Genomic DNA, 26869 nt, shown 5'->3' on the forward strand with positions numbered 1-26869 from the left:
ATGTCACACATCTTTCAATTTTTGGAGTGTTCTTAAATTAGCTCTCATTAAGAAAATATCATGCGGCCTAATGGTCTAACATTTTGCTAGAACAAACGACAATGAATACCCAATATCAATACACTTATCAATTACCACTTGTCTGTATACCAAATACAATCCATTATTAAATGTAAATAAAATAAATCTCCTAAAAATTGATTTCCCAGATGAGAGGAAAAACTAGTTAGCAAGCTGAGTGTGAAATTTACATGTAGTTCATGAAAAAGTGATTACTTACGGAATTAATTGATTTGAGAAATGAATCTGAGGATGTAAAATTATGCCATAAAAAGGAAATGAATCTGAAGATCTGCTTTATGTCCATGAGAAAGGTGTTTGTTTTTTCCTTCCATGCACAGCCAATCCCAGCAGCTGTGATCCACCAATAAACCCCTACTCAAAGCCATCTTTGTAACAAGCTCTTGTCCCTTTCTCACTCCCCTCATGGCTGAACTGTTTGGCCACAACTGGGTTGTGCCCTGATTTGGTGTCAGTAATTCCTTTCTCAGAAGGCTTGATACTGAGATTTAGTTTTCAACCTGTCAAATCGTCACTCAAAAATGCATCGTTACAAATTATTTCAATCACAAACTCTCCCATCTTTCAGACACATTTCAGTGCTACTGATGTCAGCCTTACCCCTTCCTTTTTCTTGCAGTTTCTCTGAGCCTCCCCTCCTGTTGCTTCTTATATGCAAGATGTTCTTGCTGAATCAAATTCAGGCTGCTCCTAAATACTTGTTTCATGTCTCACCTATGAAAGCTGAAAAGGACACGAAGGTGTAAGAGAATCTTCCAAATAAACAAGAGCTATACTGAGTGCTCTGCAAAGACTTACTGTTTACTTTTGAAGCACCTAGCACAGTGCTTTTTGGCTTAGAATTCCCAACGTTTCTAAGAGCTTTTCCACATTCTTGGTGCAGTTTAAGGAAAATGGAGGCTCTGATGCTGTAAGACAATCCACAACTAACAACCTTGCAAGATCTAGGACTAGGACTTTTGAGGTTTTCTCTTTACTACATGAATCCAGGACACTAGTGGGAACTTTAAAAGGGTTTTTCTATCCTTGAAGAATAAGGTTGCTGACCCTGGTCATTCTGTCCCAGCATGAACACTTGGGCATTATATACAGTTTACTTTTGGAACAGGTGCCATACTCCTTTAAGGCAACTAGGATTGCTATAAAACTTGTCACCTGCCTTTCTTCCACCGCACTGCTGTTCATTCTGACAAAACCACCTCAATTCCACACGTTGGGCAGTCAGACCCTTCAGGAACCCTCCTGGGTGCGAGGAGGTTGCTCCGTCCCCCCAAAGCGGCCTCAGCGCGAGGATGGGGCTTACGTACCCACAGCACTCAGGGAAGAAACCCCTACCCGGGAAGGCAGCACCGCCTCTCTCGGGGCCGGGGCCGGGGCCGGGGCCGGGGCCGGGGCCGGGGCCCTCGGTCTCCGCCCCGCCCCGCCCCGCCTCGCCTCGCAGCGCCGCCAGCCGCTCGCCCTGCCCGGCTGCCATGGAGACCAGAGAGGCCGAGCCCAAGGCAGCAAGGCGCCCGTTGATTGGCTGCGGGGCAGAGCCCAATCGGCGGGCGGGGTGTTGCGGCCGTGCCAAGATGGCGGCCAGGTAAACACGGCCGAGGGGAATGCCGGTGTGGGGGTTATGGCGAGGGGAGGTGAGGGGTGTGCCGGGCTGGAGGGATCGGGGGTGTCGGGTGCGATTCTCCTCCCCGGCTTGGAGTGGCGTTCTGCTCCGTCCGCTGCCCTCGGCTCGCCGGCCTACCGCCTTCCCCAGACGGCCGCTGTTCCCCGTCCTTTCACCCCCGGCCCTCGGGGGCCGGCGGAGCTCCGCAGCGCCCGGCCGCGCCCAGCGGGCGGGAGGCGGTGAGGGGAGGCGGTTGGGCTGCCCCGGGAAGCGGTGGCCGGGAAGGGCTGGACGCGCTGCCCCGCTGCCCCTGGGGAGAGGCGGGAGGCGTTCGCTGCAATATCGCCCTTAAACTGAAAGCAGCTGGAAACAAATGCGAAGTGGCAAAACTTTAAAGAACAACAACAAAAAAGAGCTAATACCGTCAATCTGTATATTTAAATCCTCTACTTCTCTCTGAAACAGTAAGTATTAGAGGCTTTATAATGTGCTTGTCTAAGACATGTAGTGGTAGTTACTTTTCTCAAGAGAAACTAAAATGTTTCTGATGATGTCTTTTGCTATTTCTGTTTCTCTCTTCTGCAGGCTAATTATGTTTTTATCTCGGAATGGGTCAGCTCACATAAATCTGGTGTCTTTGCAGTGACTTGAAGGGGCTTGGGCTTGTTTAAACTGGACGATGTGGAGTGGACTGTTACCTCCAGGACTGAATGAAAGCGATGTTGACTTAAGTTCTGATGATGGAGACAAATCGCATGGTTCCTTTTCAAAGGAAGATGTAAAAGAAGATATTGAAAGGGTTCAACTTTCAGAATTCCAGGAGAAGGGATCTGAAAGTAATGCCATCAGTGAACCCATTGCGATATCAGTGACAGATGGAGAAAATGAAACTCAAATGTGCCCTTCTGGAGTTCCCTTAAATATCTGGAATGTGGGTATCATTACGCATCCCCAAATGTCCAGAGTATAAATGCAACATATGCAGAATTGAGTGGCTAACTTTTAATTTAAAATAACTCAATGTTGAATATTTAATATACAAATCTGGAATGAAAAAAATATAATCGAAGGGCAATCATCACAATTGTGATTAGATTGTTTCAAGCAGGTTGAACAGGATTTTAGATAGGAAGTGAATGTAACTATTTCTTCCCCCCTCCCCAGTGGAGTGGTGATTGAAAGCACAGCAGGGAGACGTTTTGATAACTGTACAGTTGCGTTAAGACTTGTGGTTTTGGTAGTGTATGTACTCTGAGCTTCTTTGTAACTGCTTTCTACATAAGGGTTTACAGCTAGATACGTCAGCCACTGTACTGATGATGCATATCTGCAAAGTAGAGGTGAGCCCTTCTGCTTTCTGTAGGACTTAGTTGCAGGCATTCAGACTCGGTTGCTTATAACCTCTTGATTTTCATGTTGTGTGTAAAGATGGCAAAAAATAAATATAAACAAAGCAATCTGTGTTTTTAGGCTTTTGAGTCAAAATAAGAATTGTCAAAAACTGGTTAGCCTTGATCCACGCAGGCAGCCTGCTGTGCAGGGACTATGCTGTCAGTAATACTTGGATTGCAAACTACCAGCTGGGCAATAATTTGTTGAATAGCTCAGGAGGGCACAACCAGCATAACTGTATCCAGTGTTATGTCACATGAGAAAACTGTTGGATTTCAATAGTCCTGGGATTTAGGAAGGGCAAAAAGTAGGAGAGAGGTGGTGAAAGATTAGAGCCAGTTCCAGTTTAACACCATCAGAGTTGCATGTTCTTGATTTATAAATTTTAGTGTAATAGATATAACAAGGTACTGTGGATAAATAAGATATTGGGACAACGTTTCTTGGCACGTTATGTAATTTTTTTTAAAAATGGGGGAAAAAATTAAGAATACTGATTTGCCTTTTCTTAATCTTGTAGAAATTTTTGGAGCTTCAGAAGAAAAACCGTGAAATGAAAATTCAAGCAAATCAGGGAAACAAAAGCCGAAAAAGAAAGCGCCACAGAAAAGGTGTTTTATATAATTACAGAATTTATTTTCTCAGAATGGAATTAGTGTCAAATACATTGGAAGTGGGATTTACTGGTTTGGTTTTTTTTATTGTTGTTTGGTTTTTGGGGGGGTTGGTTGTTAGTTTTTTTTACCAAGAATTTGATGCCTGGGTAGATATATTCTAGCAATTATCTGGGATTTTATTTTTCCAGTTTTATACATCACTTAGTCCTATAAGTTGTAAATTGCTACTTAGAGTTCAAGTAATGCATTTGTCCCCCTCTTCAAAAGGAGCTAGAACTTACTAAGTTAAAACACTTAGCCATTATAAATCTGTATTTCAGTAATTCTGTAAAACATACTTTTGTGTATTCTGGTTAAAACTTCCTCACATTGTAGGAGTTTCTTTGTATGAAAGGTCTTACAACTGAATGGTTTAAATCCACATGATCTTTGGGTAAAAACCCTAGTGTGTCAGTCTTTCAAAGGAAATGTGACCAGTTAGAGTGCTGTTAACTTCATTGGGTGCTGTAGGGTATTACTGTGTAATGTTGGTTTTTGTTTTGTTTTGTTTTTTTTCCCCTCTCTAGAAAAACAGAAAAAGAACGATGAAGTGACTAAGAGGTATAACCAGGTCAATGTGATTATCTGAGGTCTGTTTTTAATAGTAGGCAAAACTTGTAAAAAAGCTTGACCACGTGCATGCTTTGCCTGGCTTTGAAGATTGTGCAGAATACCTGCTGAAGATGTTTACTGTCTCTGTTGTGCAGGCTGAATTTGATACCAGTGATTGATTAGTGGAGTTTATTGCTTGATTTTTAAAAGTCCACACAAAAGTATTATTTAATGCAACTTAAAATTGAATTAATGTTATTCCTAGTGATGTTTTGCTTGCATAGAAGCTTCTGTTCAGTCTGCTGCTCCTCCTCTTCTTTTTCCCCCGTGGCAGTATTATGTTTACAGTTGGACTCGATGATCTTAAAGGTCTTTTCCAAACTAAATGATTCTATGATTCCATAAGCTTGCTTTCAAGATTGTGGGATTACACTTACAGAGGGGAAGGAATAATTAATTTCACTTTCATTAAAAACATAAATGGGTGAAAAGAGTATGTCTGCTAAATAGAAGAATTTCTTTTAGCATTGAAAAGAATATTACGAGTTGTGGAAAGGGAACTGGTTACATTAATGACTTTGTTTGTTTTTAGTAGTCAACAGCTGGCAAATGAAGAGAAATGGAAAGAACTTACACAATACTTTGGAATCAATGATAGATTTGAATCACCTGTGGCTAGCAGGGCTCCACAAAAGGTGACTGTTGATGCAAAAGCAATGTCAGCTTGTACTTGGCAGTGAAAGAAGCCAACCTTAACTGAGATAGGAGTAAAACTGAGACTGTTTGAAAGTGGGTAAATGATCAAGTCACTCTTAGGAAGGATAATTTTGTGCACGTTTTCAATTATTTCCTGTTAGATACCACATGAATCATACTTGGATTAAAAGGTTGCTGTGCTTTCTTTTGAGACAGTATTCATCCTTTTTTCCTGTCTGGTTTTTGTTTTCTATTATCGTGACAGAACACTTTGTATGCCTTGTTTGACTTTTTTTTTGTCATGTTTTAAATTTAAAATGTGTCATGTAAATTCTTTAGTTGACACCAGTGGCTATTGGAATTAGAGGGCCAAACCTATCCTACAGTTTTATTGGATTGATAACACATTCTGTTCGTAAATATTGTGTAACTAGTCATAGTTGAAATAACTGGTACAACATGATGGGCAAGTTAAGAAACTTGTTATATTGTGAATTCCTCGTTAGCACTGTTCTGTAGTTTTTCTAGTAAAGGCATGTGTAACTTCTAAGAAATCAAGTGTTCAGTTAGCCTTTTTTATGATAAATTTTCTATTTTTAATTTGCCTAAAGTAAGTTTCTGAAGGCAAGTTATGAGAGTGTTCGCTTCTGTCTGAGTTTTTACTTTTGATGGGTATTTAGTAGTCATTAGGCTGCCCAGGGTAGATCTGGAATGAGGCCCAAAGTGTTAAAATGCAGGTGCTCTCCACCTAAGTTCAGAGACTTTATCACTAGTGGAACGTGTGTCTCCTTAATTTCGGAAACCACATCGAACAGAATTGGCTGTCACTGCAATTTTCAATTGTGCACTTTTTTCGACTTCCACCTTAATAATTCAAGTGCAGTATTTGTAGATCAGTGTTTCTCAAGAATTCTGCTTGCTTTTTTGCTTTTATTTTTTAGAATAGTATATGTTATGAAACTGTCAAATGTGTTTTCTGTAGCATCACTAATATTTAAAACCAGTGAGGCTGTAAATTGTCTTTAGTTATGAGAGTGAGTTTTTTTGTGAAATTCTGAAGTTAGTGTGTACTGCTGTGCTACCCTTCTGTATTCTTTCAGAAGTTTCCAACTATAACTTCCAGTAAATATTTACTTTTTAATGTTACATTATTTGTAAATGTTGTTGTTAAACAAGTTACGTTGATCATAAAGGTTATTTTCTTATTTTCAGAGGTTAAGTTTTGAAGCTTTTTCATTGTTCTCCATAGGACTGTTAGATTTTGTAATTTATTAGCACAGTGGAATGGCACTGTGCCAGAACTCAGTTTTTGGATAAAGATAAGATCTTAAAACTGTAACGATACAGTGGTAATTGCCATTCTTCATGTTACCTGACACATATATTTCACATTTTGTTTAGAAAGCTCCAGGGATGGAAGAGATAAGCCAGATCTTCAGATGAAATTTTATTGTGACAGGCATAAACTAGTCCGTGTAATTTTTTTAACCTACAGTATTATCCTGCACATAAGGTGGAACTAATGCAATGATTTGTGCTCAGGCAGCCTTTCAGTGAATTCTTAATTATACTGTCCGTTACAATACATAGACAAAGTGATTTGTGTTACATAGAAATTACAGGTCTATGCAGTGTCTTAAAATAAAGAATTTTATGAAAGAAATATTTTTAGAAAAGAGATGCTTCCTTTAAGCCTGTTATTTCTTTTTGTCCTAAAGATATTTGTTTTTCTTTTTCTAGTCTGGCCTTGAACTTAGCATAGAGAAGTCTGTGGCTGAAGGTGACATTGATAAGGCTGAGGAACTGAGTGACAGATTAGCCATTCGTGAGGTAAGTGGGCTACTAACAAAAGCTGTTAGGAAACATTTAGTTTTGTACATCTGTACAAAAATTGTCATAATTAAAATAGCATTGAAGATTGTTTGGGGTATCTTTCCTGTCTCCTAACCAGATCGAAGGATTTTGCTGCTGTTCTAGTAAAGCTTGGACAGCTGTATAACAATTGAAAATACAACCACATACAGTTCTGAGTAACATTGCTCTAAAGGCTTCATGCTGACTCAGCGAGTCAGATGAGTCAGTAACTAGTCCTCTATATTGACCCGTTGATTTTTCTGCATGTTGCAAGCCAAGAAAACGGGAGTAGGATGTTCCCTTCCTTTGAGTTCCCTGTGCCTGAAATTCTTCTTTGCATTTCCTCCCCAATAAGCTTGGGAGGCCTGAAGAAAGGTAGGGAGTAGAGAGTTAGCAAGTTTGGAGCAAGACGTGCCCAAATAAAGAAAGATACACTCAAACTTGTGCATCAGTGCTTTTTTACTATGTATTCATGTGAGAACGAGTTAATGACTGGAAGAATTCTGAAGAAGAAGGCGAGTAGATGGATGCCAACCGTAGTGCTGTAGCCTTAGAATGATGTTTATAGAGTGAATGGATATTTTTTTTTCTCATTGTCATCATTTTTAGTATATAAATGCATATAAAAAGAAAAATCAGGTGAGAGAAACTCAATTTTTCAAGATGTCTTGTTAGTTGGTGTATCTGAGTAATTCTATGAAGGCTATGCTGCTCTTGGCTACAGAAAGTATACCCTTTAAATATGCGTGTGGTGCTGAGTAAATACTTAAAATGGTGAGGAATCTACCATATACCTCTAGTAATTGCAATTTCATATAAGAAGTAGTTAAATGGATGCATGTATGGCAGGTGGTAGCAGCTGAAGTACATAATTGAAATCCATGAAGGATTGAATCCATTGTGCCAACTGCTATTTGTGCGCAGGGGAGAAAATACAAAGGAAGAAAATTAGGATAACAGGATGGTTGAAATAGTTTTGAAGGCAGGTCAGAAAAAATAACTAAGTACTATTTGAGGTGAGTGGAGAAGCTATCATTTTAAAGTAATCTGATTTATATAATTTAAATTATAAATATTCTAAATTTATATTAGAAATTAATTTCATATTTTTTGTTTTCATTCTTCTGCCTTGCATACTATTCTGTCTTCACAGAGTTAATGGGAATTTTCTGTCTACTCTATCTCCTAGCAAAATTCAAAGGTATTAGAAAAGCATTAAGACAGACAAATTCCGAATACTTCTCACTCTCATAAAAATATTTAAGATGTTTCCTAAGTACAGGGTTTCAAGCTAAGCTTTAATGTAAAATTGCAGATTTAAATCTTTTTAATGCAGTATAATACAATATTGTGATGGCTTTAAAAACAGATGGCTTTGGAAATAGGAAATACAGTTCTTAAGTTTCTGTAAATAAGGCTAGGTAAAACTAACTGTTATTGAGCGCGTGTTCTTATACAATCATTAAACTCCTACATTTAGTCACTCAGAGCAGGTTCTAATAACTAGTCTCCTACCTGCCTTTTCACCAGTGATCACAAAACTTCAATCTCCAAAGATAACAGCTATTGACAGTAATAGGATTGTGTCCTAATGTTCCCTTTAAGCCTGACCAGCTTCTCACAGTGATACTGTTATACCTTTCACGTGTACAACATGTTGTACTTGTTCTCCTGCAATTGCTGTTCTCCTTCACAAATGTCATTATCCCGTCTAGTCTATAAAGTGGTTAGAGTATCATAATCAATAAAACATACTGAGGTTCTAGTGCAAATTGTTTGACTATAAAAACAAATTAATGTAAGAAGTTTTAAGGTTTTGTAATATTTATGATAAGCTGTTATCTGATTTCAGTAGCCATGGGATTGTACAACATCTAGCATATCCCAGGTGCTACAGCAATGTATTATTATTTGTGGAACATTAGCTCCAAATTGTTGACTTTCAAATATTAGCATGGTGTAATTCTGAAAACAAAATGCTTGAAACATTATTAGTATTCACAGCCTTGACTTGGTTTTGGTTAAGTGGGTTTATCTGAATAAATAGTGTGTTGAAAGAAGGAAAACTCAAATGACTCTGGCTTGCTCTCTTGAGGAGTTCTGTCGAGGCAGAATCCATGTGAATTCACTGGGGTTCTCTACCGTTGTAAAGATGTGCTACATAACCCACTGTGAGAGTCCTTTTTTCTTTGTGGTTTCAAGCAGCTGTATTTTTTATTTGATGGGTCTTTTAAAATACATTTTATTCTAAGGAAATAATTCTAACAGTGACTAATTCTGATTTGGTGAAGAACGATAGAAAAGGATTTGATTATGTAAGAGATTGATTAAAAAAGTCATTGTTTTGTGTACAATTTACAAAATATTGCTCTCATATTGTGTAGTATTGATTCAATCGCTACTTTCCTTCTCTTTTCAATTTAAAGAAATGTCTCTTTTAAAACTCATTTTACATAATACTTCTAAGTAGTGAGTTAATTTTTAAAGTGTGTGGCTATTTGTATCCCTCTAACTTCCAAATGCAACACAACACTGTGAGGAAGTTGGGCATGGAACTATGCCATGACTGTATTGAAGTACACCCCTTCTGAAGTCTAGAGAAATAAGTGGATGAATTATTGTTCTTTTATCTCAACTTCATCTTTTTATGTATAGTTTTCATTTTTCTTGAGCAGTGTTGCAGGGTTGGGGGCAGGGAGTGGATGAGAAACAGCTGCCTTGTGTTTGGGGTACAGCCCCCCTTGCAGCCATGTGGAAAATGTTCCGTGGGTAGGTGTTCTTTTTGAAATCAGGTGTATGGGGTTTTAATCGGCACCATTTTCTTTTGCAAGAAGCAGTGACTGGAACCTGCTGATAAAGCTTTTGCTTTGAGGCACAGATCCCAGAGTTCTTAAAGCCGTTTCCTGCCTTAATAAGTGAAACTAATTTTTGATGTATAACATTTATAAGCCTGTGAAACTGATAGGGCAGCTTCAGTATTTAGAAAAATGAAGCCAAAAATAAACAGATGATGAGAACAGGCAGTAAAAACATGTCCTAAAAAGCGAAGGAATGCCAAAATGATGCTGTCAATATGCTATCATTATGACACAGTGAGAAAAGGTTTTTAAAAATCAGATTCCTTTAAAATTGGTGATGATTTAGGCAATATGCATAATCTAGCAGCTGTGAGTGGATCACTGAAATTTACATCCTAAAAGCCTAAATGATGCTGCTTCAAGGTTTTGGGTCTTTGGGTTTCCATGTGGTACTTGTTGCAGGTTCTTTAAGGAAAAGGTTATTGTATTGCTGTAAATGAGGTTTGGGCAATATATTATTTGTTGCTTTCTTCTGCTTTGACAAATATGCACAAGTGCTGATTTTAAAACAAAACTTCTTACGTAGTAGCATTCGTGGTTTTAGACTGAGAGAAGTTAGAATTTGGATACCTTGTGCATGAGGCTCTGTATTTACTAGTCGCTGCATGCGTGGGTTCATACGTAGCTTTTGAGACTAGCTAAAAATGTTTTACCCCTCTTTTTATTGGCATTTGCATTTCTATTAAAAAAATGAATAGTACTTCTGTGATGATGTTGATGTTATTCAATCTAATCTCTTGGCAAACCTCACTACAAAGTATTACCCCTGGTCTCCTGTGGTCATCCTAGTTTTTAGACTAGAAAAGTGATTGCAGTTAGTTTGGGAGTTGTCAGGGTAGCAGATTGTAGCATCTTCTAACTGTGGCCCCACAGCATGTTCTCTTCTGGGGTGTTCTGCTTCACCGAGAGGTCTAGTGATCCTGAAATTCTTGATTGCGTTATTTTTTGTATTAGTGAAATTCTTCCTGAAAGAATACAGGCGTGCCTGCGTTATATTGTACAGAATACAGTATTGCTGCTGCTTCAGCTAGACTGCGCCTAGAACCCAGTCTAGCTTGAGCAACTCGGTGCTGTGGTGCATTTATAGTACGCAAGATCAAGTCCTGGGGTAAATTTTTATTGAGCGTTAACATAATGCAGGTATGTCATACTGCTTAATCTTAATTCACTGTGGATTTTTAAACCCGCTGTTAGACTGAATTACTTCTGTAATTTCTACAACATAGTACTATTAGTATTAAATAACTAGCAATTCATTGCGGTGTGCTGGTATAATATGCACAGTTAAAGTTTATTATTGTAATCCAGTTGCTGTCTTTGTTATAACATTCCAGGGCTTTCAGCTTTGCCAGAGATTCCTTCATGTTTTAAAGTTCTTCTTTTCAAATGTAGAATGGCATACTTAAAAGCTATTGTTCAAACACTGGGTTTAATGATGACTTGTTTAGCTTGAGAGATGCCAACAGAAGTGTTAATATTAAAGTGGGAGTTACCCCCAAAAAAAGAGAACCTTTTAGAATGAAAGTTGTTTGACACTTAGCTGGGCTGGCATGAAATGTTTTTTTTTTTTTTGGTGATGCTCTTGGTTAGGATAGTTGAGATTTAATGCCAAGATTTAATACCAAGCATGTACTTGGATATGTAGTTGAGAACAGACACCTGGAATCGTGTCAGCTTTTCTAATGGTTTTGAAAAACCTTTTTGGAATAATATCTTGAAATGTACTTTAATTGTTCCTATTGTGTTTGTGGGAATCTGCCTAGACTTTTAAGAATAAATGTTGATAAATTAGAGCACTGAGACTGTGCATAGTTGGAGGTGTTTATCCTTTTGAGTAAGGATGGTATGTGGAGATATCTGGTTATTTCACCTGCTGTAAATCAGTTTCAGTTTGGAGTGATACTTGTAAAAGTTCTTTTCCTAATTTAACCAAATAATTTTAAAAGATTCCCTCCCCCGCCCCTACCCCTAATATATAAACCTGAAAATATCTTCCACGCTCCCCCCCCTACCCAAAGAAGGAATTTTTCATAGTGCTTTTGTACTCCAATCATTGTGCGGTGTCTCAAGAAGCAGAATGCAGGTTTCTTATGGCTCTGATATTCTGAGACCTAATCTGGCTAAACCTCAAACTTTGCTTTATGCTTGTGGTTTTTGTCTTAACTGCCTGGTAGGTAGGTGCCACATTGTCTAAGAGTGCGTTAGCCTGAGGACTGTAACTTGAACGCAATAAAATAATCTTGACCATATTAGGCGTACCTGTCAAGATGAACTTTAAAAATATTTTGTAATTTAGTGTGCTAAATTACTGGAGTAGTTGTCAGTCTCTAAATAGTGCAGACTTTTTGACAGCACTGTTCCTAAGTGCTTAGCTTAGTGGCTTCTGGCATTTTGTGAAACATTTTTTAAAAGCTGCAATTTATAGGGAAACAATGGTATTGTAAGCAAGCTTTAATGAAAGATCTACATTGTAATCAATGAAATTAATTGGCTGTTCACTGGGATAGCATTCTCATGTTACAGCAAGATCAGTCTCGCTGTTGTCTTCAAAATTTGTGGCATCAGTTCTGATCATTTTCTAGTGATCAAATTAGTATCTGTTGTCTGTAAGTTACTTCTAGTCATGTAATTTAGAATGGGAAGTACACAAGCAAGGTTGCATGTCATAACATTGAGAACCATTCTGGGAGCTGTTTTCCATTTGAAAATCTGGGTAGGGTATGATTGATCATGAGGTTATGCACACATTACTGTTTCAGATGGACAGGTTATATATAGTGTTTGATGTGCGTGATATGGTAAAAACCTCTTTTTTTTTTTTTTTTTTATTGGTAAAATAGCTTCATTTCTAAATTCTGCACAACATTCACAATTTATCATAGCGCTTTTAGGTACCTGAAGAGATTGATGCCATTGTATGTGGAATGTAACCAAGCACCATTTAAATTGGAAGTCATGCCCATTGAAGGACCTGGGGAGGGGCCGGGGGGGAAGAAGAGTTTATTTTTTCTCTCTGAAGGATTTTCTTTCTAACACTTATCGGAGGTGCTTCCAAATATCTCTCTTCATTGAGGTTGTTTTCTTTTAACCTTTGGAACGTGGCAGGGTTATCACCTAGAATTACATTCTTATGCTCCCTTAATTATGTATATCTTTTCCTTAACAAACCTTAAAAAAAGATTTCAGATGTTACAAGTCTAATTAAAGAGACAGACAAAGCACAGTTTATACTGTAGATTTTTTCTGCAGTTCAATTAATCAGCATGTTTTCTCTTTTAATTAAAACCATTTTAGTAAATTAAAGCCCACAGCAAAACACATATATAATTTGTTTGTAATTAGCTCTTAATTGGTGGTAGTTGAAGCTTAGCACCCTTGGTTTCTTTCTTCATGATTGCCATTTTATTAGCAGCCAGTCATTAATTAATCTTTTTTTCTAATTAGCTTATAAAACTGTTGATGGCACATTATTGTAAATGTGATTTTAAGTTCAAAGCTTGTTAATAAGCTTTCTTACTTAGAAGAACAGAGATAAAGAAATTGCTGAAAACAGTACTACAGTTCTTTTTTTAAAACTGCCTTTCTTATAAGGGGGCTCTGTAAAGCATCTAACAGCTTATAGTTAATTTTTTAATGCTGTGTTTTCTCATGAATGGAAGAAGTTACTTGCATTTAAATGTTTGAATCTAGCAAAGAGCTTAATATTAGAACAGTTTTCTGTCCTTGCTCCATTACTGTGTCATCCAAATATAATTTGATGTTGTAATACACAGCATAAAAATACAACAAAGATATTACAAAGTATTTTACAGTGGAAGTTGAGCACATCATTGAAAGGGGACAATTTTCACTGCAAAATCCACTCAGTATTCTTGTTTGCTTTATATATTTTATATACGTCAGCAATGGATAACATTCCATAACATAAAAGGAGAAAATCATTGCTAAAGGCAAGCCTGAAATAACTAGATTCATATTTGATGAGAAACTGTAACACTGTATTAAAAGGCTGTTTGGCTTCTCTGGTATGATCACAGGATATTTCAGGACCTGTTTGAATATAGATGTTTTGTTGGAGCTTCTGTAGGTTTAGCATTTTGTATATCATACCCAAATATTTCTGGAGCAGTTCTTGAATCTGGAGCAGTTTAGCATTTTGTATATCGTACCCGAATATTTCTGGAGCAGTTCTTGAATCTGCTGTCTCATTACTTGTATCGTTCAGGGTTGACATTGCACAGTGCTATCTCAATGAAAAGTCTTTGCTTTGTGATATTTAATGTTAGATGTCTTGATTTTTCAAGGAAGTTTTTTGGAAGTTACAGTAGATTCTGTGGCAACTTAATAAAAATGTTTACTCTTCTGCCTGAACTTCACATACTATTTCAACTTCAGCCATTTCTTTGCTTGTTTTAAAAGTGTTTTATGATGCTGTGCAAGAAACACTAGAAAGGGATAGCTGACAAGTAAAAAATTAAAAATTGGATAAAAAGTAAATGAATAATGTCATATTACTAAAAAGATGAGAGGCTAATTTGTGCCGACTTTTTGCTAATTTTGTTCAAGCCTCAAAATGAGGAGCTGTCACCCGTTCTGTGTAGCACTGATGACAGTGCCAATGATCCATGAAATAAGCTGCCGCTGGCTTTGTTCTGATAAGAATGAACAAATCTGCACAATGTACGGCTCCCAGAATCTCATTTTCATACTTGCATGCAGGCTAAAAGAAATAAGCTGTTTGCAGGCTTGATTAATCAGACATTTGAGGGTTTTTTGTCTCTTTGATCTCTTTCGTCTCCTAGGTAACTTGCTTGACATTAATGTTGAGCTTGAGTAAAGACAATCAGGAATTGTAGACCAAACTGATATAAAAATTAAAGACCTTAACACTTTAAGTACTCCAGTAATGGTTCCGCTTTACTTCAGAAAACATCTGTTTTCATTTAATTAAAGAACAAAAGAGAACGGCATAAATATTTTTCATAGAGACCTGTTATTCCATAAAAAGTTAAAGTATGATAATTGGTATTTTTAAATAAATGCCTTGAAACTGTTGAAAAAGAAACAAAGCTTGAGAAATTTGTTACAAGGTAACAGTTTCAAATGAGTAGAAAATTTATGAAAAATAACGGGTAAGGAATTTTCATTTATGCTGCATTAAATATCTAGGGTAAGATATTTGACGTGATTATTGGTCAACTTCAAAATGGAAAGGTCTTTGCCCTGTAGAAACTAAGTTGTTTTTTAAGTTTGTCTTAAAAATATATATATTGTGTTACAAGGATGAACCATTATATCAGCTTTACTACCCAATATGATTTACACACTTTAAACCTGTAAAATTGAAAGGAATTTTAAAAAAAAAAAATGTCGCAGTGCGTTTGCTTGAGGTTATGCAGACGCTTTTACAAATCTTCCAAGTGGCTGTAAAGATGAATGCCTCAAGGGTCTAGCCAGGGCCCTGCTTTTCCAACCAGCTAAAGCCCTTATCTTAAATCCAAGCAAAGTACCATTAATCTTTTTGAAAGACCTTTTATGGCTTTTAATATATCCCAAATTAGAACATTTTACACCCTTGGTTCCTGAAATATGGTGATAAAAAGCCTTTAGAGCTTAATTTTCCTTACTGCGTGCTCTGACCAATTTGCAGTTCTTTGTGATAATGTTTAGACACCTTAATTAAAATGCAGCAAAATATTGGATGTTCTATATGGAAAATGCTGATACTTTGACTACACAAGAAATTGTTGTATATATTTTTATTCATGCTTTCTTACTTCTTTTAAGATGGTATTTTATTGAGTTATCTGATGACCTGAAATGTTGGGGTTTCTTTTAAATGTAAAATCCATTGACCAAGCTTTTATGGATTTCTTTGAGGGGGGGAGGTAAGCGAAGATGGATGTTGGGGTGTGGGTGGGAGCAGAAGACATTTAATCTGACTAAAATGTTTGTGTGTGTTTATATGTGACATATTTGTTTTCATGTCTTGAAAATTTGACTCTAGCCTAGAAATGATAACATTAATGCTGCAAAATGTTTCTCCTATGAATTACACGTGCACTACAGAGGATATTATTATACCATTTTTTCTGTACTTTTCAAAGATGGAAGAACTCATTCTGTCTTCCAAGAAATACAGATCAAAAGGTTTTTCTGCAGCGCTTGTGTAGACCGTACTTGTGTATATTTGTATATGTGTAAGTGTTCAATAGGCCACTAGAATATATTTTAAGGAGATGCTGTTATTCATCACATCATAAGAGTTAATTCTGAAGTATGCTAGGAGGTAAAATGCAGTTTAAAAAATAAAGGCATGATTCTGCTGATTGACTTCAGCCATCAGATTGCTCTAATTTTTAAGCTAATAATTAGTCCTGTTTCAATTAACAAGTAAACATGTTTTGAATATTTTAGATTAGTTATCTTAAGCATTTTTATACTGCAAGTATATTACAGTTAATAGTTCCCCTTAAATATTAAACAACGATGCAAATAAAGAGAATGTTATGTTCTAGTCTTTGACTTGAGATTTGGCAGTTCAGATGTTGGCATTGAATTACTGATTACATAAAATGTTAATGTTCAGGGGAAAAATGATGTTGCTAATAATATAAAAGTTTTGAAATATCTGGTCACATGAATTATTTTGTGCATCAGGATGGTTCCGTAGGTGCATATTTATGACCTTATAACATGTCCAAATAGGAGATGGAAAAACTTGTTTAGCATTGTTTATTTTGCACGTTTTCCATTTAAAATATTATTCTTACCTCTCAATTGTTTGTGTTGCCAGTGTTTAGAGCCTCAAACAAAGCACAAACTGAGGTTGTGCTTACTGCCTACCTGCATGTAGACTCTCAAAGCCTTCCACAGAAAGGCTACTTTCTTGATTCTTGAATGTTAAAAGGAGCAGAAGGTAGACTAGCTTGTTTTGTTGTGCTTTGTTAACAACATGATCAGGGTATCAACCTACAGGGTAGGTGTCTGATGGGAGAGCTGTAGAAGATATGTCAGTGCATCTGTACCTTAAGATATGTTCTTGAATTCTCTCTCATGTTCCCTGGATAAAACATCTCTCAGAGTAAATAGGAATTGCCTGTATAGGTGCCACAGATTATTGAAGTGTATTACCATTGGATGTTTAACCAAAGTGTTTAGGAACGTTCTTTCACTCGGGTCTCCCATGCCTCTCTTGTTTAATGCTCGCATGACATTTTGGGGAAATTTAGAATATCCAGTCAGAAGCATGTTATCTAACTTCAGTAGGTTTAGACTGGATAGGAAGACAGTCTGTTTGTCCACAGTTTGTAGCAGTTCTGGCTAAATTAATTGCTTGTTTGTCTTGGAGAAAAGTGGTAACTTTTGAGACCAAATTCTTCCATAATTTAATTGCAGGTAATGTCAAGCCATCACAGCAATCACAAAATGTAACTACAATGAACAAGTTATGAATGCTGATTAAGGAAAAGAATCTGTTCATAGTTCACAGTACCTTCTTCCATATTTTTTGCTTTATTCTCCCCCCGCCCCTCCTGCCTTACAGTCACTACAGTGAACTTAATTCTCACAGTGTGAATAAGTTTATGAAAGTAAAGTAGTATTCACCTATAGCCTATTACGACCTTATTTGAAAAGCATGCATATTGTCACACTAGTAATCTAAAAGCTGGTAATGTGAAGACTAAATGCCAGATGGACTCTAAGGACACTGCTTCATTTACTTTCTGGACAGACTGATTAAAACATGACTACTGGTACTACTGGAAAATGTGTGGTAGTAGGTTTGTACAGGAAGAACTGCTGTCTTTTTGGGTGGTTTTTGTATTGGTAAGACCTGATACTATTGTGTGCACAGCTGAGGTCACAGACTGGTCTTAATAATGGAGGATGTGTGTGTTTATATCTATGTCTATATATTTATTTTAAAAACACGCAAACAAAAGGATCTAGTGGGCCGTTACCCTTTGCTTTTATTCTTGAAAATTAAGGATTTGCTGAAAAGGATTGCTTGCCTCAGGATCCTACTCCTCTGTATTTCTCTCAAGAGACATTCTTGCTTGTCTGATTTAATAGTACAGCATCAGGCTAATATTTGAAAGATATTGTAATATCTATTGACTTTTGAGAAACAATATCAGACCAAGTAAGTTGTAAGCCTTAATTTTCATAGGAGCCATTTGCATCTATTCAGTTTTCCTTTGTTCCTTTTTATGTCTTAGCTTGGTGTGAAAATTGCCAAAGCTGCTGCTTGCCGCAACTTTGTAAAAGCCAAGCAAGAAGCAGAGGCTGCCCAGGAAGCTCGAAAGAAAAAGAAGCTTGCTTGGGGGTAAGTCATTTGAGTATGGAATTAAACATTTGTGGTTTCATTGGCACTAACTATATACAATATTACCTCAGTTCAGTGTTTTCTTAGTTGAAATAGGCTTGTGGTAATCTTATTTGTTTAGTTTAACCTTGTTGGGTTTGGGGGCTTTTTTTGTAGGTTGTTTTTTTTAGCAGTGTGTCAGACGTAAGTACAGAGGTTTTACCAGAATTAAAGTATTGGTTATATGGCTACATTTGCCTTCATATCTTTATTACAGTATTAAAAACAAGTTTTTATTTTTGTTGTTATTAAGAATAGTATGATTGAATACCTGAAACGCATACACTCATGATTCCTAATGTGGTTTTTGTGCTCTTATTTCAGATTTGAAGCCAAGAAAAGATGGGAAACAAAAAGCAACATGGGATACATGTAAATCCGTTCTGTTTTCTTCAGGAGTCAAATACCTGGTTTTGCTTGAAGGATCTTTGTGGGTGACTTCTTAAACCTAAACAGAGAAGAAAAAAAAAAAAAAAAAAAAAAAAAAAACCAAAAAAAAAAACCAAACCCCAGCCCAGCAAATTCCTTGTGTTTCTCTTAATGCTGTTAGACTGCAGTATCTTGTTTTGGCTCTCTTATAATGTAGTAAAAATACTATCTAAACATCAATACTATGTTAAATATAGTATTTTTCTCCAAAATATTAAAATCCAAGATAATGTATTTGGTGTCTGGTAGAGAACTCTCTGAAGTTGGAATAAAATACTTGGTCCAGATGTGTTCTGTGCTGCACTGCAGTTATGATGTGTGGATATAAGGAGAGGGATAAGTTTTCCTGCAAAGGTTACACAGACTTAACACAGTACCACTTTTTGGATTGCCTGAAAGTTTGGGGAGGCACTACATAAAGAAAAGCAAAACCACTCTGCCTGTTTAAAAACATTATTGTTTACACATTTATGGGTTTAGTAAATATAAACAGAAAAAAAATGACTGAAAAAGTCCATTCTCCCTGTTCTGGGAGGATTTGGTACTATTCATCATGTCCTGGTGCCATGTTCTTCAGAATATTTCAAATTCCCATTTTCCTTTCCTGACCAGAACTCAAGTTTTAAAAGTTCTAATTTCTTTGAGCAGGTAAAGTATAGAAATACATATCTTGAAAAATATCTGAAATATGTTATGTTGTGCAGTTAGCTGCTCCCAAGAAACAAATACAGATTTTATTCCAAGTCAAATGTTTTACAGATCAATTAGGATTTGAATGTTTATGTTATAAGATTCTAACAAGAATTGATGATAATGTTTCTTCAAAATTGTTCTCAGTGAAAAGTAAGGATGCATTCAGAACTAATAACTTTTCTCCCTGAAGCTCTTGCATATATGTTTAGTCACCGCAATGCCTGAATTGAATTGGTAATGTAAATGTCAGTTATTGTTAACCAAGATTAATATGTTTCAGGCCATAGGTATGGTATTAGTGTAATGGTGATTTACTATGTAAGTACTTGAGGCTAAAACAACTTGCCAACAAATAGCAATTTGAAGTTTTACAGCACCAATTCGAAGAGTTTAGGTTTGCCGTCCAACATGGAGTAGTGCATTTTTGTTCATTAGCCCTCGGGATGTTTGATTCTTTTTCTTTTTTAGCAGAACATCATATTTCTTTCACAAAGATGAGAGTTTGCAATATGGTAATCTGCAGTTAGCTGTAATTAGTTATGATGACAGAGTTGAATACAATTGCCAGGATTGTAAATCAGGGGCTAAACAGGTTTCTGCAGTATAACATCATAAATCTCACACTGTGGTTTACAAACTATATTAGCTTTAGAAACTTTGGTATGGAAGGAAACAAATGATATCTCTTTGTAAAGTGATTATAAAGGTAAATTGCATGTTTACTTGAATAAACAAACAGATTACACTATGAACCTTCATCAAGATTTTTCTCAGTTCCAAATATTCCTGTCCAAAACTTACAGTTTCTCTGTCCATAATTTCTAATGTTTTTTTTTAAGCAGCTGGCAGATGAGTGTTAGACACAGTTGACCTTTCTGCTTGTTATATACTGAAAAGCAAAATGATGCTGATAATTTTGTGCTGAAAACATCAGCAGTATTCCATTAAACATTTAAAAGTAGTGTATATTAAACAGATGCTGTACATGTTCTTGTAATAGTTATTCTTAATAGTAACAGTATTTATTAGTCAAAGATCTTGATCTAATTGTAAGGATCTGTGCTATTTGATATGAAAACGTGCTTTAAAAGAAATCCAAACCCTCAAAAAACAGCTATTGTCTGAGAACTTGCCACATTGTATTTGTGGCCACCTGTAAGATTTTTCACTTCAAATAACCAATTAGTTTTATGTTAGGCCACTAATAATGTAACTATTTAGGAAGTATGCAGAATACTGGGGATTCGGTTATTTGTGCAATGAAGTTAATCATTTTTCAAGTATTTTGATCTACCTAAAGTATTTGCATAGAATATTAGTGAATTCCCTGAATTACACAGTGTTCAAAAAAAAAAAACCCAAAACAAAACCCTGATTAACAGGGAAAATACAAAAGCCTAATACAGCTTTATAGAGATCATCTGAATACCTAATAAATAAATGAATGCATAACTGTACCTTTAATAAACATCCTCCTAAATTGCTGATCTAAGATGTCTTACATTCCTGACACTTTTTTTTTTTTGTACTGTAGTTTTTCATGCTGTGAATTTTGACCGAACAGGTAAAACTGCATTCTGAGATTTAACTTTCCTGTTTTTTAACAGTGTTAAAACAATCCAAATGCTTGTTGCAGTTAACCAAAACCTTTTTAATCAGCTTAAATATATAATGTCTTATACTGAACTAAATCTGAGATGTAATAATTCTTTTGGCAAATGAAAAGTTTGTACTATCTCCTTGTCTGACTGAAACTACATATCTAGAGGAATGGACTTAAATTCTTAATTTCCATGCAAATCTATTGTAAAATTTATTAGGAGCTCATTTGATGATATCTTGAGTTGGGCAACAGTTAAAAGGCAGCCTTGCCTAATCTCCTTACTACCCCTCAGAAGTCTTGAAGAACCTAAATGCATGCACTAGGTTTGCCCCAATTTTTTTCTCCACCACGATTTCGTATTTCTTCCAACTATATAGTCATAGTACTTTCTTGGTTATACTGAGTAGTCTTAAGTAGTCTTAAGTCATTTGAGGAAGAATCTTGTAGCTTCCCAAATGCAGTTCTCTGCGGTAAACAGAAAAACTGACTTTGAAAAGGGAACGTTTTCTCACAATTACCCATCATTCTTCAAACAAGGGTCGTATCGTGCGCTCCCTGGCCTGATCAGAGCTAGCGCTGTTATGTGCCAGTAAGGCCTGTTAACGAAGTTTATTACTCGGGTACTATAACACAGTGAGGTGGCTAGATTGCTTTTGGTTTTACAGTAGACTTGGTTGATGTCGAGTTGATGGCTCTGTGCACTGTTTCACTGAGCAGTATAGACACTCCTTGTTGTACGCTTCTCACTCCTGTCGGTGTCATACTTTTTCATTTCTGCTCCCATCTGAGGATAGTCCAGACTCATGTTCTTGCCATTCTATTGTGTTCTAAGGCCTACACAATCACAAAGTAAATTGTTTATCAACTCCAAACTGGCTGTATTTTATCATAGGAGTTTGACAACAGCATACTAATACAATTACTAGTATTTCTTAATACTGCATTCCTGAGCTTCTAGACCAAAGAGTGGCTGCAGGGACAGTTTGACAGATAAAAACATATATAGTTGTTAGAGTTTTAATAGTTTTTTTGCCTGCAACCATAATCTGTATCGTTATATTTTTTTTAGTTTAATTCTGTTGGACAAGTTTCAAAGATAAGTATGGTGTGTAATAAGCCTTTGCAACCTCTAATTTGTGAAGGAGTGTCTGTCCAGTTAATACTTGCTCATTGAAGCAAGGGGTTTTGAAATAGCTGAAGTATGAACTGTAATTACTGATGTCTGTTTCCTATTCACCGATGGCTTCTGGCATTTGATCAAAAAATGTAATGTATTGCTTAATCTCAGAGCATTCCCCACTTTCAAAAATATTTACTTCGTGAGAATTGTACAGCACTAAATGACCTCAGCAAAACCAGAGTAGACTCTTAGTTGGCATTGATCACATGTAGTTAATCCACCAACAAGTATTTTTCCTGTCATTTTTGAATGTTGGTAATTTAGATATGCAGGTATTTTTAAAATGTTTTGAGCTTACATTATAAAGTTTAAAATATATTAATAGAGTGGGTTCTGTACTTCTCAAATGGGGTGGCTAAAAAGAGGAATACAAAGGTTGAACAGTTTATGCGAGGGCAAACTGCAACCTGGCTGTGAAGTGGCAAATGGAATCTCCTGGTTCGTGTGCAGTTTGTCATTGCTGGAGATAACGTGGAGAAAGAAGTCTTGAACAACTGTGAGGCAGGTGCCAAAATCTCTTTGAAAGCCATTGGGAATTGGGTACCTCATTACCATCTGTCCTACTGAGAGGGTAAAAAACAGGGATATTGAATGCAGATGTTCCAGACATCACAAGAGTAAGTGGAAGCCCTAATTTCATTTGAGAAAAGTTGTCATCTTTCTTGTTGAAAAATGCCTGCATTGCTTTGATCTGCCTCCAGCTGTCTTTATTATACCGTCAAATCTTGTCTTCCCAGTTTCCTTGGGACTGTGTGTAACAGAGTTGAGAGTTCTTCCTATTCCTTTGCTTAGAATTAGACCTGGAATTTAACATTCCTTCCTCTGAAAGCATACGAGTTAGAGATACTAAGAAGCGCAAACAGCCGACTTCATATATAAAATGAGCTTTATAGATTTTGTATGTGATGGTTCTTATGTTCATTCTTTGGTTATGTTCATAAATATGATGGGCACAATCTGTGGGAGCAGAAAGCTTTTTGCAGTGAAAAGACAGCATCATGCCAAGATGTTGGTTGAGTTCCAAATCAGAGAAGCATGTCAGCTCTTAAGTCATCATCCTAACTTAAATAGTACATTAATTTTTCTTTGAGTTTCCCAGTTACGCTGATTGGGAATACCGATGAAGTGACTTAAGGTCAACATAAAATGACGACATACTTAAATAAGCAGTTGTATTTCTGTGTTCCATATCGCAGAATGAACTATCCTTTCACAACTTTTTTTGCTGTAACTGAGTGCAAATTCCTGTGATGTAAGAGAAAAGATAGGTATGGAAATAAGGGCTCTTACTTAAAAGAGAACCAACTGCTTTCTATCTGATAGCAAAAGAGGGAGGAATTTTGTTCATCCTTTCTGGCAACCTATCCAAAATGACCAATATATTCATATCTCAAACAGCAAATCTAGATATTGAATAAAGTGTAATACTGCCTGTGGAATCTCTTAGTGAGATGGTATCTATGGTATTTTGGCTTTCTCTGTAGAGAATTGATTGCTGACCTTGTGGGACCTTCCTTAATGCTGAAACGTTAGTTGGTCTCTACTGCTAGAGACCATTAATTCCAAACTAATAGCCCCCTGAATTTACCAGAACTGCTCAATGAGGCAAGAAAAAATCATCTGCATCTTCTGTGATGAAAAATCACATCCTTTCGTGAACTGAAAAGATTCCCAACATAACTGGGGGGGGGAGGGAAACTAGTTGGTTTGTGGGTTTTTTTTAAACATTGATTCCTCATCCGTAGAATTTACTAAAATTCCTTTTCCACAGTTATATTCAAAGTATGTCACCAGCTCCCCAGCTACTCTCTGCAATTGTGTAGGTTTCTAAGAAAGCCCTAAATAAAACTAAGTATAATATGCCAGTATGAACTGTAAACACCCAAAGAACATTGGAGCGTTGGTGCATTGCATGATTCAGCTCCTACTTGCCATCAAAGAATGTAGCATGAAGCTCTTCTTTTTCCCAGAGCTAATGAAGAGAATGTTGAGAGCAGTGTGGTACCAAGAGCTGTCTTTGCTGTTATCTGCTGAAGGAGTACACAAGCTGCAAAGGGGGAGAGTCAGCCAAATGGGCATTTCCAATTTGAATACTTTTCTCTTTATAGAAATATGTTTATAAAATGCCCTCCACTCTGACCACAGCAATGCCAAGGGCCTTTCCCACAGAAATACAGACATCACAGAATACTTTAAGAATTACTTCCTTTCCTTCTCTCATTATGCTTTTTTTGTTTGGTTGGTTATTCTAACAAACAGCATTTTTAAAACTTTGCTTTAGGTCACTTTGATTTTTAAAAAACAGCTCAGAGAAGGCACTTTTTCAAGCAGTAGCACATTTTTCTGAGCTCCACAGGGCTGTGGTTTCGTGTCATACCTTTAGCAGGCTTTTTGAAGATGTGCGTCCCATCTCGCACCCTGGAGTGGAGAGCCTGCCATTGGGGTCAGAACTTCAGGTTTCCTGTCTCTGGTGTGTTCGAGCAGTTGCTCCTTCTGTTCCAATCTCTTTTTCTTGAAGGAAAAAGTCTTGTATTTTTAAAGCAGTTCCTTTCAGTGATCCAGTTTAGAGTGCAACTCCACAAATGGTTGCATAGGGCTAACTGAGGAGGTGGGAGCAAAAGGGAGGATGAGGTTCCTATAGAAGAGGAAAGAGGGAGGGAATAAACCTCTTACACTGACGTTATCTCAGGTCCTACTGTACTCAAGGGCTGTGTGCTAGGTTTTAGTCTGACTGTGCTCCCATTGGAATCAACCTTCATTGATTTTGATAGCTGATGAGAATGCTGGACATTGTTGTTGCTAAATATCATTATGGATTTGAAGCACAGAATTATTTGATGTAACTTTCTTTTTTCAGATTAATTCAAAAAGCCCATGCTCTAGGAATATGTTCCTGAGCTCTTTCGTCATGGAAGTGGCACAATTTAGCCACAGACTAATCTCTGGGAATCATATTCTGCTGCCCTCAATCAAGAAGAGCCTTTACTCCAAAACTGGTTGCACTGGAACAAATAAGGGTGACAAAATATATACGAAAACAAACTAGACTGGAGCCGTGGACCTGCATTTGCTAAGGGGAATGGATATCGGCTCCTATTTCAATGCTGAATGGAGAATGGTGTATAAATCCTTAAACTTTGAAGGCAATTGTTAGGTGGAGAAAATGAAAGATGCACTGCTGTGTTTGGTGCTGCTAAACATAAAGCACTTAAATGTTGGTGTAGCCTGTACAGAAGGAGCTCTTCTACTTGTTAACAGCCTTGCAGGTGCCTGAGTTCTATTCTTTGGCATTAATATTCATTGGTCCCGGCACCTGCATCTTGCCAGAGTTCTACCAGGTATTTACAGATCCTCACAATGTGATTCCCAGTGGATTTAATGGACTCCATCAAAAGCTCTGGGCCTTAGCTTTGAGGTTTCTCACAGTCTTGAGTAAGGTGAAGTGGAACAGGTTGTGGAGTTTTTAAGTAATTGTGACAAGGGAGTGTTGTATTGTCCAGGCTTCAGACCCTACTTCTTTTGATGCAAGGAAATGGGTATATTGAAGCTGCGGAAAAAAGAAACCTTAGAAATGGAATTGAAAGCAGAAAAGGCTGGAGGATGGGAGAAAAAGGAAGGCAAATGGTTGGTGGAAACTCTTCCAGCTCCACTGATGTTAATGGTGAGATAGTTTCTGTCTATTAAAAACCAGATGCTTGATTTACGCAAGTTGAGAGTGCGCGACTTGCTGTTATTTAGGTACAGGGAGGTGCTAAACAACTCACTCAAGGCTGCCTGGGTGTTGTTTATCATTCAGCACATGAGCTCTGTAAAATTGAACACAACTACTGCTGTAACAACAACAAAAAAACCTTCCTAGAAATGTTTTTGTACTGTTCAGCGACAGCTTATCGCAACTGGCGTGTCCCTTTCATTACCCTCACATAAGATAACCAGATGACTGCTACCAGAGGTGTACCTATCACCATGGCTAACCCTGTAGATAGACTGGTAAGAACTGGAAAACTATCAAATAGACCGTGAATGGCACATTTTTGGTGCCAGCTGGCAGTGCACATGCCTTCATCAACACTGTTCCTTAGTTTAGAAGGAGGAAGTTCATGGATTATACAAACTGTTTGGTCCTCAGGTTGTATAATCTAGTGAGACTGTTTCTGTTACCCTGAATGCCTTCTGAAAATGTCTCGCTGAGGTCATGCGATGCGGAAAATAAAGCTATAGTGTAACCTCTGCTTGTCGTGTCTGAGCTCCCTCTGCTGTAGACAGAACATGTGCTGCTTGCACAGATGGGAAGAAAATAGTACTTGAGTTGTATTGCCCCTTGGTCAAACGCTGTTCATTCTGGCTGCACTGACCATGCACACAGCTCAGAGTTAGCACTCCTAACTTGCAAGTGTTAGGTTAAATGCACTTGGTTTGTTTTGTTTTGTTTTGTTTTTTTTCCCAATAAGAGCACAGGAAGGTTAGGAAGGTTGGCAAAGGCCATGGAGAATATGACTCACAGGATACAGAGACCTGATCTCACATTAATCTTAACCAAGCACAGGCAACCTGATGTTTGACTTTTATACAGTGAGTGCCTGGCAGCAACCTTTGTGATTCACAATCTGTTATAAACACCTATTTTCCACTGCTCATAACCCTTAGGTCTTACATATTTTGCCTTTGTCCCACATTGAATATTTTCAGTTGACTTAATTGTTGTCATAAGTAAATGTTATCTTGAAATTTTTGAGCCATAATCACATCTAGGATGCAACTTTGTGTTGAAAAAGGTTTTTGGGAATAATTGTTAGAATTTCAGAATTCTTCCCCTGTTGTTGTGGAATTCATCCATTTTCATGACATATCAAGAGCTGTATAATCCTTGTTGCACTAACTTGCTGGTGCGATATGCCACAGACAAA

General features: G+C 37.1%; 1 protein-coding gene across 4 annotated transcripts; it reads left to right on the top strand.

The window, feature by feature from the left end:
• The first annotated feature begins 1632 nt into the window (after positions 1-1632).
• On the top strand, positions 1633-18773 carry FAM204A (family with sequence similarity 204 member A). 4 transcript variants are annotated; one of them, XM_082486599.1, is made up of 8 exons: positions 1633-1663; positions 2267-2612; positions 3594-3684; positions 4257-4290; positions 4874-4976; positions 6718-6807; positions 17912-18018; positions 18382-18773. In XM_082486599.1, the coding sequence occupies exons 2-8, from the start codon at positions 2361-2363 to the stop codon at positions 18431-18433; spliced, it is 729 nt and encodes a 242-aa protein (XP_082342725.1). In that variant the 5' UTR covers positions 1633-1663; positions 2267-2360; the 3' UTR covers positions 18434-18773. The 4 variants fall into 4 exon arrangements, with proteins under 4 accessions (XP_082342725.1, XP_082342727.1, XP_082342728.1 ...); XM_082486601.1 differs by having other exon boundaries at positions 4877-4976; XM_082486600.1 differs by lacking the exon at positions 1633-1663 and adding an exon at positions 2045-2145.
• The last annotated feature ends 8096 nt before the right edge of the window (positions 18774-26869 follow it).

This window comes from Vanellus vanellus, assembly GCF_965231255.1.
Source record: "Vanellus vanellus genome assembly, chromosome: 7".
NCBI classification, from domain to species: domain Eukaryota; kingdom Metazoa; phylum Chordata; class Aves; order Charadriiformes; family Charadriidae; genus Vanellus; species Vanellus vanellus.